This window comes from Takifugu rubripes, chromosome 8 (genome assembly GCF_901000725.2).
Source record: "Takifugu rubripes chromosome 8, fTakRub1.2, whole genome shotgun sequence".
Classification (NCBI taxonomy): domain Eukaryota; kingdom Metazoa; phylum Chordata; class Actinopteri; order Tetraodontiformes; family Tetraodontidae; genus Takifugu; species Takifugu rubripes.
In genome coordinates this window covers 15,559,952-15,576,911 of record NC_042292.1, presented here as the reverse complement: position 1 = coordinate 15,576,911, position 16,960 = coordinate 15,559,952, and the positions used below count along the sequence as shown (strand labels likewise).

At 44.7% G+C, this 16,960-nt stretch overlaps 3 protein-coding genes across 12 annotated transcripts in view; 2 read left to right on the top strand and 1 right to left on the bottom strand.

Annotated features, from left to right (window-relative positions):
* Positions 1–1,203, bottom strand: part of exoc6b (exocyst complex component 6B) — a 45,974-nt gene extending 44,771 nt beyond the window's left edge. For both annotated transcript variants that reach the window (XM_029839702.1, XM_029839703.1), the window contains exon 1: positions 1,071–1,203. In XM_029839702.1, coding sequence (XP_029695562.1) covers positions 1,071–1,162 — 92 coding nt within the window. In that variant the 5' untranslated portion in view covers positions 1,163–1,203. The remainder of the gene's footprint in view (positions 1–1,070) is intronic.
* On the top strand, positions 1,187–7,902 carry tkfc (triokinase/FMN cyclase). 5 transcript variants are annotated; one of them, XM_029839704.1, is made up of 18 exons: positions 1,191–1,324; positions 1,513–2,349; positions 2,767–2,956; positions 3,030–3,134; positions 4,535–4,722; positions 4,833–4,911; positions 4,990–5,079; positions 5,229–5,263; positions 5,330–5,414; positions 5,504–5,593; positions 5,692–5,808; positions 6,052–6,171; positions 6,479–6,616; positions 6,714–6,820; positions 6,901–7,007; positions 7,124–7,157; positions 7,257–7,349; positions 7,430–7,902. In XM_029839704.1, the coding sequence occupies exons 2-18, from the start codon at positions 2,344–2,346 to the stop codon at positions 7,739–7,741; spliced, it is 1,896 nt and encodes a 631-aa protein (XP_029695564.1). In that variant the 5' UTR covers positions 1,191–1,324; positions 1,513–2,343; the 3' UTR covers positions 7,742–7,902. The 5 variants fall into 5 exon arrangements, with proteins under 5 accessions (XP_029695567.1, XP_029695564.1, XP_029695565.1 ...); XM_029839705.1 differs by having other exon boundaries at positions 1,195–1,324; positions 2,230–2,349; XM_029839707.1 differs by lacking the exon at positions 1,513–2,349 and having other exon boundaries at positions 1,187–1,324.
* Positions 7,903–8,060: 158 nt separating this feature from the next.
* LOC101073657 (circularly permutated Ras protein 1) lies at positions 8,061–14,137 on the top strand. 5 transcript variants are annotated; one of them, XM_029840854.1, is made up of 18 exons: positions 8,062–8,145; positions 8,756–8,807; positions 10,541–10,702; positions 10,773–10,859; positions 10,938–11,023; positions 11,124–11,321; positions 11,410–11,454; positions 11,551–11,640; positions 11,709–11,860; positions 11,943–12,024; positions 12,106–12,230; positions 12,396–12,480; positions 12,562–12,668; positions 12,782–12,894; positions 13,134–13,245; positions 13,331–13,471; positions 13,634–13,727; positions 13,828–14,137. In XM_029840854.1, the coding sequence occupies exons 2-18, from the start codon at positions 8,756–8,758 to the stop codon at positions 13,930–13,932; spliced, it is 1,836 nt and encodes a 611-aa protein (XP_029696714.1). In that variant the 5' UTR covers positions 8,062–8,145; the 3' UTR covers positions 13,933–14,137. The 5 variants fall into 5 exon arrangements, with proteins under 5 accessions (XP_029696710.1, XP_029696714.1, XP_029696712.1 ...); XM_029840852.1 differs by adding an exon at positions 8,985–9,083 and having other exon boundaries at positions 8,082–8,145; positions 12,396–12,668; XM_029840850.1 differs by having other exon boundaries at positions 8,061–8,145; positions 12,396–12,668.
* The last annotated feature ends 2,823 nt before the right edge of the window (positions 14,138–16,960 follow it).

The window sequence follows — 16,960 nt, the reverse complement described above, 5'->3', positions numbered from 1 at the left end:
CGTGCAGCATGTTGTCCAACGCTGCCGTCAAATATGCTCGGCGCCAGAAAAACTGATAAGAAATATAGAGGACTGGGTCATATTCTGCCATTAATGAAGGAGCTTAATACGAATATTTCCTCCCAGTATTGTCCTGAAGATTTCATCTGATGGCTCCTTTTAAGGCTTTTGGCTTGAGAGGTAATGGTAAAGTGGGAGTAAAGCTGAGGGATTCTCTACAGGATAAACCCCTGTCTTTATATATGAATGCATATTGTGTTCATGTTTGAGCTTTTGGTTGCTGGCGGGACCAGGAAGACATAGGCCAGCTGGAACAGGCTATTCCCACTAACTCTCACAGAAGGGAGTTGTCTGTTTTATCCCAAGTTATTCTGGAGTCAGAAGGAATGCTGCAGCTGGCCTCAACCTGCAGGGATACTTCTGCACGCCAAACTCTCACAGGCAAGCAGCTTCCACCCCCCGACATTCGATCTTGGACCTGGGAAACTGACAAGTCTTCAGACGCTGAGTGGCGCGTTGCTAATCCGGGATGGCACACCAGTATGTGAAATGTGCCTCATTCATTGTGCAATGTTGACTGATAAAGCTGCTACACTTGGCGTTCCTTCCCGACACCACGCCGTTGCTAACATGTTAGCTAACTAATCAGAACAGATCGACCCCACAGCTAACTATAGTCAGCCGAGTAATCATAAACAAATGTCAGCTCTGATGCGAGTGAGCAGAATCCTAATGAGTTAGCAGCGTTAGCTAAGGCTGGCTAAAGTAGCTGCTTTATCAACAGGTAAATTGACAAACCTACAGACAGGCAACGGCGTGTCAACACCCGAGGCCGCCCATGTCCGCGACTGACCGTCGGGTAAATTAGCTAGCTTTTCACCTAAAAGTCAGCCATTTAGCTGTCCGATAATGGACATGTCCGTTTAAAGTTTTAAATAATCTCCCGGAGTATTGGCGAAGCTGCTAAATTGATGCTACTCTCGGCTAGCTGCTGCCCCTTAGCTGGGGGACGCCGTGGTTTTAGTTGCTTCAGCGGGGCTAACGCGGACATTCGCCGGTGACGAGCTTACCGAAGAGTCGGGCCGATACAGTTGGTGTCTGTGCTTTCTATCTCCCGTAGGATACGTTCGTGTTCGGCGGCTGTCTCCACGCTCGCCATCATGCATGTTTCACAGGACGGTTCCGAGATTGAGCAGCGTAGAAGCGAGCGGAGCGGACTCGGCTGCTCTGTGCGTCACCCAGGAGGAATCGGGGGTTGGTTCGATGTCGTTTACGGAGTCGCCCCAGTGAGCGGCGCTTCCTGGTTGGAAAAAGTGTCTCGAAGGTAATCGACACAAATGGAATTTCAAATTTTGTTGCAAAAGTCAAAGAATGAGCAACAGTTAAGGTCACATTTTAACAAGCGCTGTAAGTCACAATTCAACTCTCCTCCTGTTTTACATTACACACTAGGTTTTGTATGTTTTTGATAAAATAGCTCCACGTTAATGCTATTCATTTCCAATATACTAGTTCCGTTTATGGACAGCTGACAAACCCAATTATGACGCACCATCGCCCTCTACTGGACCGGACCAAGAAAAATAAATTCTCGTCAACTTTAATTTATAAAATCTCTTTATTAAGCATCTTTCTCTAATGGGGGCAAGAGGAAACCCCGCAAGTGCAGCCGCCTCAGCTGGTGACATCTCAGTCTGACATCTACAGCTGATGCTTCGCGCAGACGGTCGCAATACTACGGTCAAATCGGCCAAAGTTGCAATGTTACCGCTTGCAGTTGATCTCATTTCAATGTCACTTTTCACTGGGGGCCTAAAAATGATTAATGACACGTTGATGGAGTTCACCTCCAGAACCGCCGACATTAGTTCATCTTGTGTTTTACGTCATTGTCAGGGCGTTTTTAAATGAGTAGTTGGACCAAATCCACATTCTTTTCCATGTAACGTCCTAAAATTGTTTTAAAACACGCCATACACAGAAAACACGCGTAAATGGCTTGTTTGGTCACGCAAGAGCTGAAAGTGTTTCAATCAAAGACCATGTGAAACAGTATATAGCACTTCCTTTCAATTTTTCAAAATAAAACCCAAATACCCCGGCTGTCATGCTTTTAACCAATTGATCATCATTCACGATTAACTTACGGTAATACATTAATAACTGTGTGTTTGAGTGGTGATGCAGGGTGGATAACACTAAAATAGAAGTACCAATCTGTTTTTACAGACGAGGACGCTTATTGTTTTATTTCAGTCATCGCATCACATCCGCTATCGCTGTTACAATTTATCTACTTTACGATCAACCTGACGTCTTTGAAAGAAGGAGCAACAAGTGAAAATGCAGGTAAAACACAAGTTCTTATATGGCCCTTGGATCTTTGATGGGCTTATTTTCCTTTCTGACTTTCTGTTTCTCAGAACTTTAACGTGACCGCAGCTTTACTGCTAGCAGGCTAAAGTTAGCATTGCTGCTCAGTAGGTGCAGAGTCCACTGCATTGTCAAGCTGTAAATCCCACTTTATTCCACGTCTAAAACTTTATTGAAGAGCTTCTTTAAACACTGATTTTACTCTGTTAGTCTCGGAGTCATTACACATCCAGAGAATATACGTATGCATCCCATATACATGAGTTCCAACTATAAAATGAGAAGGTGAACAGTTTTGGCAGATCTCTTCTATGCTAGTTTAGAACACATTTAAATCCGGCTTGTTTCACACCCGAGTGCATTTTTAAATGTCTTGTAATTCCTCTCTATTAGCCCAGAAAGAAGCTGATAAACTCATCTGACAGCTGCGTGGATGAGGCTCTCTGTGGCTTGGTGAGAGGCAGTGGGGGCTTGTCTCTGCTAAAGGGCCACCGAGTCGTCATTCGCTCAGACTTAAACTCCCTGAAGGGCAAAGTGGCCCTGCTGTCTGGAGGGGGCTCAGGACATGAGCCAGCACATGGAGGTAGAACCATCAAAAGCATCTTGACTTCCTGCCTGGAGTCATCCCTTAACACTGGTCTTCCTGCTTCCCTAAGGTTATGTTGGTGCAGGTATGCTGTCAGCAGCTGTAGCAGGTGGAGTATTTGCATCGCCCCCGCCTGCAAGTATCTTGGCTGCCATTCTCTCTCTGCACAATGCAGGTAGTTCACACATATACATACATATATACTGCTCAAAGAAATTAGAGGAACACTTTTTAAATAGAGTATAGCAACCTATCAGTCAAACTTCTGGGATATTGATCTGATCAGTTAAGTAGCAGAGTGGGTTGTTAATCAGTTTCTGTTGCTTTGTTGTTAATGAAATCAACAACAGGTGCATCAGAGGGGCAACAATGAGACGGCCCCCAAAACAGGAATGGCTTTCCAGGTTGAGGCCACTGATACTTTTTCCCCCTCCTCATCTCTTGGCTGATTTTTTTACTGACTGACTTTTTACTGCTGTAGTTATTCATTTGGCTTGGATCAACATCTCTGTTGATAGCATGGTGCGGTACCTGGACGCTACAGAGGTTGCACAAGTAGTCCAACTCCTCCTGGATGGCACATCAATCCGTGCCATTGCAAGAAGGTTTGCTGTGTCTCCCAGCACAGTCTCAAGAGCATGGAGGAGATTCCAGGAGACAGGTAGTTACTCCAGGAGAGCTGGACAGGGCCGTAGAAGGTCCTTAAACCCTCAGCAGGATCGGTATCTGCTCCTGCGTGCAAGGAGGAACAGGATGAGCACTGCCAGAGCCCTACAAAATGACCTGAAAGGGTCTGGAGCTGCTGTGGAGAACGTTATGCTGCCTGCAACATCATTCAGCATGACTGGTTTGGTGGTGGGTCAGTGATGGTCTGGTCTGCATATCCCTGGAAGGACGCGCAGACCTCTACAGGTTAGATAATGGCACCCTGACTGCTATAAGGTATCAGGATGAAATCCTCAGACCCATTGTCAGAACCTAAGCTGGTGCAGTGGGGCCTGGGTTCCTCCTGGTCCACGACAATGCCCGACCTCATGTGGCTCCAGTTCCTGGAGGATGAAGGAATTGATACCATTGAATGCCCCCCATGTTCACCTGACCTAAACCCAATAGAAAACCTCTGGGACATTATGTTTAGGTCCATCCGGCGCCGCCAGGTTGATCCTCAGACTGTCCAGGAGTTCAGTGATGCCCTGGTCCAGATCTGGGAGGAGATCCCCCAGGACACCATTTGTGGTCTCATTAGGAGCATGGAGCACAAACTACTGAGAGTCATTTTGAGTTGCTACAATGACCAAACGGACCAGTCCGCTGCATCATTTCTTCACTTTCATTTTTGGGGTGTCTTTGATTTCCCCCCTCTATGGGGTGATCATTTTCATTTCTATCAAATTATGTGGCATCATTTTGTTACTAATACATCACCTACTTTTTATCAGGAAAGATATTCAAGATAATTTATTTAGATCTGATGTGTTTTCGAAGTCCTCCTCTAATTTTTTTGAGCAGTGTATATTACATATATAGAGCAAGATCACCGATTGGACAAATAAACTAAGAGCCCTCTCACAATAGGAGCATCTGGTGTCCTTCTCATTGTGAAAAACTACACTGGCGACCGCCTCAACTTTGGACTGGCGGCAGAGCAGGCCCGTAATCGTGGGGTGGCTGCTGACATGGTGATCGTGGCCGAGGACTGCGCCTTTGAGCGCCCGAGTAAGGCTGGGAGAAGGGGCTTGTGTGGCACCATCTTCATTCACAAGGTAAACCAAAAAGACTCAGAGGACAAAGAAAAAAAACAACATAGCTGAGATTCATTTAGGAATGTACCTATTTTCTGTGGCAGACTGATCCACTGTTATCTTAACTTAAGATTGCAGGGGCCTTGGCAGAAGAAGGATGCTCGCTGGACCAGATGGTTTTGAAAGTCACCGAGGTTTTGAAGGAGATCGGTCAGTCCCAGTAGATTTGAGGAGGAGCAGAGAGGCTCTTTGCTGATAGCGTACGTACCGTTAATGCTCATGCTGCAGGAACACTGGGGGTGAGTCTCTCTCCGTGCAGCGTGCCAGGCTGCCTGCCATCTTTTGACCTGCCGCCAGGAGACATGGAACTGGGACTGGGTGAGAAAAGCTGAATAATAATGTTAAGGCTTCAATAGTAAAGGTTACTGCTGAACACAGCGCCGACTGTTACGTGAGGGGCACTTTTGAAAGACACTATTTCCTCCCTTTAGATGAAAACAAACTCCGAATATTTCCTCTTCCCTCAGGTATCCACGGAGAACCTGGTATAAAAAGGTCAAAGGTGAGTAAATCCAGGCATTTTTTTCTGGTTTATTGATCTGTTTTATGAATAATGGCCCTTTTCCAGATTGCATCTGCAGATGAAGTGGTGAGGACGATGATCGACCACATGACTAACAGGGATAGCCAGTCGCATCTACCTCTTAAATCAGGTCCGTCAAGTGTCCCTGCTTTGTTTAAATTACATTTTAATGCATGCAGCCATTTCATATTTGAATGCAACCTTTTGTGTTTGATGCAGGAGACAGTGTGGTTGTGTGTGTGAACAACCTGGGAGCTCTATCTTCCCTGGAGATGGCTGTTGTTACTCAAGCAGCCATCAACTCTTTGGGTAACTTATTATTTAAGCACTACTAATAACCAAACACCTTCTTTGTTGCGCCAAACAAGGATGTGATAATACCTGATTTGTGCCTCCTTTGCCATTAGAGAGCCGTGGCATGGTGGTTGCCAGGGTGATGTGTGGGTCTTTCATGACATCGCTGGAGATGGCAGGAGTGTCAATAAGCCTGATGAAGGCAAATCAAGAAACGCTGAGACTGTTTGGTGGGCGTGCAGATAAATTACTACATTAATAGACAATTACTGGCAATGACAGAATTTGGTTCTGCTTCCTTTGCCAAAGTACTGACATCCCAAATTAATGATGCATTGTCTCCACCCAAAAACATCCTCTTGCATCCCTGATATGAAGTTAAAAAACACATCTTGAAAGGGACTAATTAGTCCTCTAAAACCAGCCACCGTCTCAACTTTGCTCACGTGCAACGCCTCTTACTTTCCATGCAGATGCGCAGACAAGTGCCCCTTTCTGGCCAAATCTCAGCACCACGTGTGTCAGCGGGCGCGGCTACGTCATCGAGTCTGAAGCCACAAGGCCACAGCTGCAGGACGACAAAACCTCTGAAGGTTTAGTGACAGTTTGCATTTTATTACAAGATATGTGTTCAAAGGGATGGCAACAAACAAAGCCGTAACATTATTAGGATTTAGGGTTTCGTATACTGTGTATACTTTCCAATTATTTTAAATATTTTTTCAGTCATAAGATAAACCTGTAAATGCTATTCACAACTACGTTAAAATAAAAAATATTTTAAAACCAGTATTATAGTGGAAGACCTCTAGTGTCCCCTTCTGGCCACAAGAGGAATTACCAATTTATCATGAAACTTGCTGTCACCAATTCAGGGTTGTTGGTTTTTTTTGCTACCAGGACCACTGAGTCCTGTGATGCACAACGTATTAGTAAGAGTTTGTTCCACGCTTTTGGAAAAGCAGGAAGAGCTAAACTCCTTGGACCGTGCAGCCGGAGATGGGGACTGTGGCAACACTCATTCGCAGGCGGCTAAAGGTGAGTAGCAATAGTCATGTTAAACAGTGTATTTCAAAGTTTAACACACAAAAAAATGTTGATAAAGTTTAAAAGCTGCAACAAAACCTATTCTCAGCAATCCGCGAGTGGCTGCAAGACCACACGGTCCCGGCTTGCCCAGGGAACCTGTTGTCAGTACTCGCTGGATTGGTGCAGGAGAAAATGGGGGGGTCCTCTGGAGCGGTGGGTTTTTACACTTGTATTGCACTATGTTTTCCCCCAAAGACAGACAGACAGACAGACATATTCTCTTTGTCTTCCAGCTGTACAGCCTGTTTTTGACGGCAGCAGCCGGGCATCTGACTGCACGCCGGAGTAGCGCTGCAGCCTGGGCTGATGCAATGCTTGCTGGGACACAGGCGATGAAAAGGTTGAACAAAACCACTGTATCAGCTCTTACTGCACATTTGCTATATTATTTTTGTATATGTCACAATATCTATCCGCCCAAATGACCAAAATCCTCTCAAAAATCAACTGCTTCAGGTATGGTGGTGCTGACACTGGTGACAGAACAATGGTTAGTTCTCAGCTACCTTCACATATTCCATTTACCTTATAGGTATCAAATATGATTCTCTTTGAAAAACATAAACAACTTATCGGTTTGTTTCACCAGTTGGACGCTTTATGTCCTGCAGTGGAAGAGTTGAAGAAGTTAGCCACACCGCCACCTGGTGGATACATGGCTGTACTACAGACAGCTGCTCAGGTACAAACTGCTTGTGTTTGTAGAAATTAATTTCAGTAGTTTCCTGATGGGTTGCCTACATTACCTGTCTTCCTAGAAAGCAGCCGAAGGGGCGGAGTCCACACGCGGCCTTACAGCCAAAGCTGGGCGTGCCAGCTACATCGCAGTCGAGCGGGTCAACCTGCCCGATCCCGGTGCCGTGGCTGTCGCTGCCATTTTTAAAGCCGTGCTGGAGTCTCTGGAAGGGCAAAAGTAAATTAGTAAATGCAATATTGTCACAGCAGATGAGAAACAGGAGACTGAAATTAAGACGAGAGTATTATGTTGCAGTAACCAACTGTAAAAGATGTGACATCACTGAGTTTTACACAAATCAAAATACAATAAAAGACCACAGGAGTCACAAGCAATAAGTGTCGTTTAGATATTTACTTTTATTGAACATCTTTCATATTGTACATTGTTTCTTTTACTTGTTGATTAACTTGCCACCTCTGTAACTAAGCTGCTGCTTTCTCTCTTTTACATTCCATCACATAATAAATGTTAATAAAACAGTGATACTTCCAACAAATACTGTGCATCCTATTGTGTTGATCAGTTCAATATATATTTAGAATATATACTTTAAATTACTGGCTGTGTGTGTGACCATCAGGACTTAAAAAACTCCAATGAGCTCCACTTTATTATTCATGGTTGCATTTAACATTTTAATTTCCTGACGTGCAGAACACACCCACACATCTGATGCGTGACAAACCTGCCGCACAGTTTTCACTTCTGAAGACACTTCCGTGCACAGACTACACCAAAGGTAACTTGTTTCTCATGATAAATGCTAAACTAAGGGCAAAGCGCTTACATTTAAAATATACCAATTTAGTATATCCACCGTGCAGGCAATAGATGGAGTTTAATGTTATTAATTTATCAGACAAGTAAAGATTTAACAGGTCAAAATGAAACTTTGACCATTTAGCTATAAAAAAAAAAGTAGCAAAGAACTTAACACTTAACAAAAGCACTTTTTTTTATAACAAAAGCACTTTTATATCTAAAGTGTGTAACCCAAATATTGGGCTGTAATCTGAACCGTTACCCGTTGGCCTAACGAGGGCACATTTACAGAGACAGGTTGTCTGCCGGGGTGAAAATTCAACCTTTTATGAACGTTTATTACTCTGTGTGCTTAACAAACAAACAAAATCATCACAATTCTGTTCATTCTGCCACATTCGTATAAACAGGAAATTGGTGTTTTCTTGCTTTTCCACATCCAGCTGTCAAGATAAGCTGGTTGCTATAGTGATATAACCATAAAAGAAAGCCCACCTGCTTCTGTGTGATCAGTGTGACCCGGTTTCAGTACCAAACATCTAACTCTTGATAAGAACGTTTCAGGGACCATATTTCTTTAACTACAGATGGAGTTTGCCTGCAGCCATGTTGTGTGTAACTGGAGACCCGATGGAGCCGGTGAGTGTCAGCATTTTTAGGGGATTTTTGTATAGACAAAATTCAAATTGTGTTTCTCCTGTCTATCTATTTGAACCCCTTCATGCTGGATCACTTGATGTACCTTCTAGGTTAATTAGCAAAACAGGAAGGAGGCGAAGTTTAACAAAGAGCAAAACCGTTTGTTTTTCTCTCAAGCGTGTTGGTCCCGTCTCAAGAGCATTGCAGCAGAATAACAGGAAAGCATATGAAGCACGAGTGTGCGCGCGTGTGGGCACACTTGCAAAATGCAGAAAGGCAAGATACCGAATCTGTTATATATGGGGAAATCCACGAAGGGGTGACATTATCAATCTCATGTAACAGTTTCGGCTCCTTTAACGTGCGTGGTGTCACTAGAATCAGTTTCGGCCACAGAAAGCTGCAGTAGCAATAATACTAGTATATCATTGAATACACTTCTACACCTCATGTTTAAAAAAACTTTAATGAAGTAGTCTGTGTAAATTCTCAGTCATCCAGGTCATTGTATCCAAGGTAGTTTTCTCTGTCAACTGGACTGGGTTTCTTCTCTTGAAGACGTTTCGCCTTCTATCCAGAAGGCTTCTTCAGTTCTGAAATCGCTGGGGAGAGAGCTTGAGAATATATAGCCCCTGGACCATTTGCATGCTAATGATCTGGGTGGTCACCTGAGAGTCGTTAGCAGGGTCGTTGGTCGGGTCGTTGACCTAGTTTCTGTTGAGATGTCTCCCCTTTGTCTGCTGGGTCACATGGTGATGAGTCACTGGGTCTCTTGGAATGGTGTGAATGTTTGTTTTGCTGTTGGAAGGAGTGGAGGACTGCATTGTATGTGGGTGATAGGAAGTGCCTCAGGCCACCACCCCTGTTTAAGGATGGTTTCTCCAATTTAACATGGATAGCTTCCTTGACCCCCCTTTCGAACCAGCGGTCTTCTCTGGCCAGTATCCGTACTTGGCTGTCCTCGAAGGAGTGCCCACTCTCCTTTAAGTGTAAGTGGACTGCTGAATCCTGACCCGAAGAGGTGGCACGTCTGTGTTGTGCCATTCTTCTGTGTAGAGGTTGTTTGGTTTCCCCAATGTACAGTTCCTTGCATTTGTACATTGGGGAAACCAAACAACCTCTACACAGAAGAATGGCACAACACAGACGTGCCACCTCTTCGGGTCAGGATTCAGCAGTCCACTTACACTTAAAGGAGAGTGGGCACTCCTTCGAGGACAGCCAAGTACGGATACTGGCCAGAGAAGACCGCTGGTTCGAAAGGGGGGTCAAGGAAGCTATCCATGTTAAATTGGAGAAACCATCCTTAAACAGGGGTGGTGGCCTGAGGCACTTCCTATCACCCACATACAATGCAGTCCTCCACTCCTTCCAACAGCAAAACAAACATTCACACCATTCCAAGAGACCCAGTGACTCATCACCATGTGACCCAGCAGACAAAGGGGAGACATCTCAACAGAAACTAGGTCAACGACCCGACCAACGACCCTGCTAACGACTCTCAGGTGACCACCCAGATCATTAGCATGCAAATGGTCCAGGGGCTATATATTCTCAAGCTCTCTCCCCAGCGATTTCAGAACTGAAGAAGCCTTCTGGATAGAAGGCGAAACGTCTTCAAGAGAAGAAACCCAGTCCAGTTGACAGAGAAAACTACCTTGGATTTAATGAAGTAGTGGTCCTTTTGGATCTAGATTAGATTCAACGTTGTTGTTATTGCACATGTACAGGTACAGAGCAACAAAATGTAGCACAGCTAGAGCCGGATGTTCCACCTCTACCGCCTCGTCGGCTCAAAAAGCCCCGTCCAACATCTTTGCCGCTTCCTCCACTTCCAAGCGTCCAGTCTCCACTCAGTCCTCCTTCCCTCCCTCCTCCAGTCCCCCCCAGAGGTGAGTACGATCCAGCCCTTTCTGTGTTTAGCTTTAGCCTCCCCCTCACACCATGCCGCACTTTCAACAGCGGACAGGCAGGAGGGAGGGATCGTACCCAGGACCAACGTCAACGTCATCTCCCTCAATATTGGGAAACTGGTCGACATGAGCCAAGGTCAGAGAAAGCACCCGGAAACGCGCACACAGAAACACACACCCTTTGCGTAGCCTCTGCTCGTCTCCCTCTCTGCAGCGGCCGGCCTGGAGAACATGCAGAGCCCAGTGATCTGTGAGAAATGCAGTGCCGCTTTGTCTTGTCTGATTCCTGTGCCCAGAAATGTGAGTAGGCATGTATTTCTTTTGATTTAAAAATGATCCTTTCTTGGGCTCTGATGTGTTATTCCAGAGGGGAATAAAAACCAGCAGCTTCTTTCTCCAGGTGTGGACATGCGAGTTCTGTGGTTGTGAGCAAAGTGTGAGCTCCGGCGACCGGAGAGCGCGCGCCGGCCAACGCGCAGGCACGCGTAGCGATGACCTCTACCTGCTGACGGAGAACGACGACGACTACCAGAATGTGGAAGATGCTATGGTGGTGTTCTGTGTGGACATTTCTGGCAGCATGAGTGTCACCACAGAGGTAAGAGAGAACGCACGCTTGCACGTGTGCACGTGTGTAAAATAATCCCTATAAAGAGTTCAAAGTGACGACGTGCGTTTCCCTGTAGGTCACATTAAGTAGCACTTCTAAGGCATACATATCCAGACTAGAGGTGAGGAGCCGAGTTGTTAGCTTGGTTTACTACAAAAACTGGATACACCCATCAAAAAAATCCATAACGGACTAAAATTGTGTTCCCTTCTTCTAGAGCATCCAGGATGCCATCCAAAAGGTTCTATCTTCCCTGCTGGAACAGTCGCCGCGGAGACGGGTGGCACTGGTTACGTTTAATAACGAAGTAAGTCAGCGTTCCAAAAGCTGAACGACATCCAGAACCACGGGATTCAATCTGTTGTTTCTTCACAGGTTGAAATTTACGGCAATGGGATCAGAGCGCCCCTCGTCCTCAGGGACTGGGCGTTGATCGACTATGAGCACATCTGGCAACAGGGCGTCTCTTATGGAGCCTCGCACTGTATTGCGGAGACGTGTGACCAGCTGAAACAGGCAGTGAATGAGTGAGCGGGCATCAAGAAATGCGACTGAAGTGGCAGAAGGCTGGTTGGCTAATGTTGTCATTGATTTGAATCTTCACTCTAGCCTCAGGGAGCAGGGCGCTACGAGTCTCGGTCCTGCTGTATTGGCCTCAGTCGCTGTTGCATCCAGGTACCCAGGGTCTAAGGTGAGTAATCTACAAAAAAATGGATACTTTTCCCCCCATTTTTTCCCCTCACTGTTTTTGAATTGTAACCATGTTTAACAGGTCATTTTGTGCACTGATGGCAGAGCCAATATTGGATTGGGGAAGATGGAGGACACCCCCTCTGTGTCCTCCTCTATTGATCCATATTTCTACAAACGAGTTGCGCAACAGGCTGTGGACAGTGGGTGAGCACACATGCGCACACCCAAGAATGATATTTATGCAATTAAAGTCGAAACAATGCTCGCAATAAATTGATATTAACCAGTACATTGGGACAATGACTCGGGCCTTGTAGGAGAAAAAAGGGTTTGAGCTGCAAATAGAGAAGTTAATGTCTTTTCTCTCAGTGTCATCATATCAGTAATGACATTTGAGGGGACAGACTGTTGCCTGGCCGACATCGGCAGACTTGCAGACAGTACTGGAGGAAGGGTGAGACGGGTCATGATCATTACGGCATCTAGGGGGCTCCATTTAGCAACAAGATTGACTGCGTTCTCTCCTCATGCACAGGTGAACATCGTGAGCGTCAATACGGTCGCAACAGAGATCCAGTTAGCATCCATGGACAATGTTCTTGCAACAAATGTCACAGCAACCTTGCTGGCAGCTAAAGGAGTGTACGTTGGCAGCCGTACTAACAATGCTGTGGGGGCATTGTAACAACTAACAATGATTTTAAAAAAAACTGCACCAACAGTTCAATAACATAGTATTTTTTTTCCTCTCATAGATATTTTCCATACGAGCGTGAAAGAAATCACAAGCTCGTGAGAGAGATCGGGAATGTGACCAGTGGGCTGGAAATCACGTTTCAATTCGCTGTAAAATCTAAATACATGGATGGTAAGATGGCCGTTACCATGTTTAGAAAGTCAACGTTTGCGATATTTTGAGATGCCGGTTCCACGCTAGCACCAGCCCACAGGGAAATTTGACTTAACGCTCAATAACACTGTGCCAAACATGGCACAGGGAGCAGAATGGCATTCATACCAAGGCCGATTCTACAACTGGCACCGTCCGACTCCATAATAAGATAGGTTAAATCATTAAAATCAAATATGTGCGCGTGTGTTTGACAGTCTTTCTGCGGAGAAAAGTTCTACCGTTCCAGCTCCAACTGACCTTCAAGACCAGAGAGCAACAAAAATGCATTCGCATCCTGACAGAGCAGCGACCAGTAACATCTGGCAGGTAGAGGGAACCCCAACGCTCCAGTTTAGCTGCATTTGATTGCTCCCACGTCTGCAAACGTTTCTGCCCTCTGCTCACTCTGGAGGTGGCTTTCGACGACGAGCCTCAACATGGTGGTGCTGGGCGTTCACTGTGCTCAACTCTGTGCCAGTTTAACCATGGAGGGTCGGGTGGAGGAAGCGCAAAGGCACTTAAATGCACAGCAAGACCTGCACGACCAAATCAGGTACCACGGCACCTTCTATTCTCATTTTAAGCTAAAACCAAGATCAGGCGATGAGGACGGCGGAGCAAGAACCCCACGCAAATTAAAAATATAGAAGGCAATTACGACTAATTTTGTGTCCGTTTGGGCGCCTTTATACACTCTTATGTCTCTGCTGCATAGGAAACAGAGGCCGATCCAAAAAGACGAGATCATCTACAGCAACTGGATGGACTCTATGGTCACAATCTGTGCGGAGATAACTACAGAATCCATGGTAAGCTCACATTTTTAAAAAATACTTGTCTGCTCAGCATTTATATTGCTTGTAAGAAGGGTTAGGGTCACAATTATGCATCACCTTCTCGCCCCTGCAGGCCGTGTCTGATGAAGCGGCTAAAGTCATATACCAAATGAAGAGAGCCACCAGTACCAGGGACAAGAGCAACACCACTCAAGTCCAAAAGATTTCTAGGCATTAAGACAAGAACTTTATGGAAGCACTTTAGTATAAATTTCAATGAAATGTACAGTATATACTTGACTGTATATCTGGCAATAATTCATAACTTCCTATTAAGTTGGTCTGTACTAGATCCACTGATATTGTATGAACCATGCTTGTTCTTACTAAATTAACTACTTTATTCCAACAAAAAAATTAAAAAAAACTAATTGAAAAACTAACTAATGAAAGGATGTGACATTTTTGAAATCAGTACTTATGCAGAATGTTATCTTGAGAATGGTGAAATAATGGTTATGCACGTACCAAAAACATGATCAAAAAATGCTTTTGTTAATTGATAATGTACAGTTGAGCTTCTGTTGAGCTTCACATACCAAAACTGGCGCTCAGAATTAGGTTAGGCACGTGTTTTATGTATATGTATGCAGTCATTGACCTTATTAAGTGAGTCCATCCATCTTCAAAATTCTTTTCCCTTCAAACGTGCCTCAAATGTCAAAACTAATAAGTGGGAGCTGAACATCTGCTCTGTTATCAAAAGAGCTCAACAGAGGATCCACTTCCTGCGGCAGCTGAAGAAATTCAACCTACCGAAGACAACGATGGTGTATGTGTAAAAAACCTACTTGGCAATAAAGTTCTTCCTTATCCTTAATAATGATGTAAAGAACCCCCCCCCCCCCCCCCCCCCAGGACACCACAGACAGTGCAACAGCCAAGAGAAAGTTTAAACTTCTTTAATCTCCAGTATCACGTAAGCTTTCAATGTTTCAAAAGCTAACCATAGCAATGCAGTTGCTTTAGAAAGGCCCAGGGCAACAGGAGTCAAACACAGCGAGAAGAACCTCACTGGAGTCCCCTATTGGACGTCCCCTGGCCTCAGGATGCCGGGAGAAAAACGAACTTTAAGCAGGGGGATTCAAATGTTGGACATTTTGTTCAGACTCAGTACAACATGTCCATTCTAGAGTACATACTGATCAACAATCTGTGCAGATTCCGCTTTACAAATACACAGAAATGTGAGAACCTTCCTTGGTGCCACTCTTTAGGACTGATGGGAGGTGTCGAAACAGGTTTCACTTTGGCATTAGCCGACGTGTGTCAGATTCCTGACGTGCAACAAAGGATACTGTGGAATGCACTTGACCTGTACTGTTGATCACAAGGTTGATATGTTTGGAGGGCTTCAGCTGAGAAAAAAATAGTTCCCTCTCTTGTGACCTACTAAAACAAGAGCGGATAAAAATGCACTTGACGAAGCTTCATCTCCTCGAGCAAGGCAGTGACTAACTAGGTCATGATATTTTCCTTCAAATGCTTCCTTGTCTCTATTTTTGGCTTATTTTGGAGGGATGGGTTTAGTATCTATTGGGATCAAGCGACAGTATTAAATCATGCGATTAGTCACCTTATTTTTGTGACTCAGTCGTGTGCTATTCATGCACTGTAGTGGTGTTTATACAATTTTTAAACAGTGTCACGTTGCTCCCAGCCATTTTGTCACTAATCAATAATAGCTATAAAAAAATAGTTCCAATTTAAAACGGCCAGAGCGAACATTTGTTATAACCTTTTGTCTGGAGAACTTCACAGTGTACCTTCAACAAGCTGCTGGAACCATCCCTCAGGTTTTGATCCACATTGGAACGATGGCATCACGCCGTTCCACCACAGCCTAAAGGGGCTCTGTTGGATTGAGATCTGGCAGGTATGGAGGCCACCTGTTCCTGATACCACTTTGAGGTGATATGGTGTATTCTCCTGCTGGAAGATGGTCCACTGTGGTCATAAAGGTTGCTGCTGCCGCCCGTCTTCTTCAATGTTCTGTGTGTTGTGTGTTCAGAAAGGCTATTCTACCTTCCTTGCATGTAAGCAGTAGTGATTCGAGTTACTGTTGCCTTTCCTTCATTTCGACCCAGTCAGCGAATTCTCCTTTGACGTCTCAACAAGGCATTTTCGTCCACACAGTTGCCTTGTTGGATATTTCCTCTTTTTCAGACAATTCTCCATAAAGGAGATGGTGGTGCATGAAAATTCTGGCCCATCTGGCACCAACAAGGCCACCTTGAAAGACACTTAAATCCCCTTTCTTCCTCATTCTGACACTGGGTTGAACTTCATCAAGTTGTCTTGACCACCTAACTCCATTGAATTGCAGCCATGCGATTGGTTGTTTAGCTAATTGTGTTAACAAGCAATTGTTACCACAAATGGTGGCCCTAATAAAGTGGCCGATAAGTGTATGTACAAAAGGAACAGTAAGGTTGAAAGAGGAAAGATTCCACTAGTCTATCATGCACGGCTGCAGAGAAGGAGTGCACAAGACACAAAGACGTACTTTATATAGTTTGCAGGGAGTTCAGGCTCAGACAAACAAGATAAGCAAAATGTTTTCTTCATATCGTCCGTGTCTCAGTCACGTAGCCACACAAGCAGTTCAGTCCATGAGACCGAGGTTTACTGACTTCCTCTTGACATTTGAACACATTTCGCCTGATGTTGATCAGCTAAGTTTTGAAATTTGTGCCAGGCTTTCGCACCATATAAAAGCAAAGTTTATTTGTTTGAATGGTGTTTTCGACAATAACCGCTGTCCTTCCAGATTGGGCGAGAGATAAAGGTTTGAAGAACTAATAAAACAGCATTCCTATTGTGTCGTGAGTGTCATTACTCAGTGTTTAGTATGTGAGAGGTCACATCCTGCATGAACCAGATCGAGTCAGTGTTACCGACTGTAGAAACATCATGATAGACCAGGAGATGAAAGCTCACTGTTGACTAAAATATTCTACTCTGAATGTTTGGATTGTCATATTTTCAAAGGAATTCAGGGTGAAGAAGACGGATTCAATGGTTCACCAAGCGCGATTACAGGCCTCCGACATACCTTAAGTCCCCATCTCCCAGTATCACTTCTAATTAATGCGCTTTACATTTCTCTGGTTATTACATACAGCAAAAAAAGTAAACCCCCTTTTTACGGAACGGCATTGTTAAAATTCAAGGTAAGTCGTCATTTGGTTCATGTCCTTATTCAG

Bases quoted from the DNA above. Each gene is read 5' to 3' on its own strand.
- tkfc (XM_029839704.1), top strand. The intron at 5,264-5,329 runs GTGAGTAAATCC...GCCCTTTTCCAG, and splicing joins CTGGTATAAAAAGGTCAAAG to ATTGCATCTGCAGATGAAGT. The intron at 6,617-6,713 runs GTGAGTAGCAAT...ACCTATTCTCAG, and splicing joins TCATTCGCAGGCGGCTAAAG to CAATCCGCGAGTGGCTGCAA.
- LOC101073657 (XM_029840850.1), top strand. From the start codon at position 8,756: ATGGAGTTTGCCTGCAGCCATGTTGTGTGTAACTGGAGACCCGATGGA. The intron at 12,231-12,395 runs GTGAGCACACAT...CTTTTCTCTCAG, and splicing joins CAACAGGCTGTGGACAGTGG to TGTCATCATATCAGTAATGA. The intron at 13,472-13,633 runs GTACCACGGCAC...TCTGCTGCATAG, and splicing joins GACCTGCACGACCAAATCAG to GAAACAGAGGCCGATCCAAA.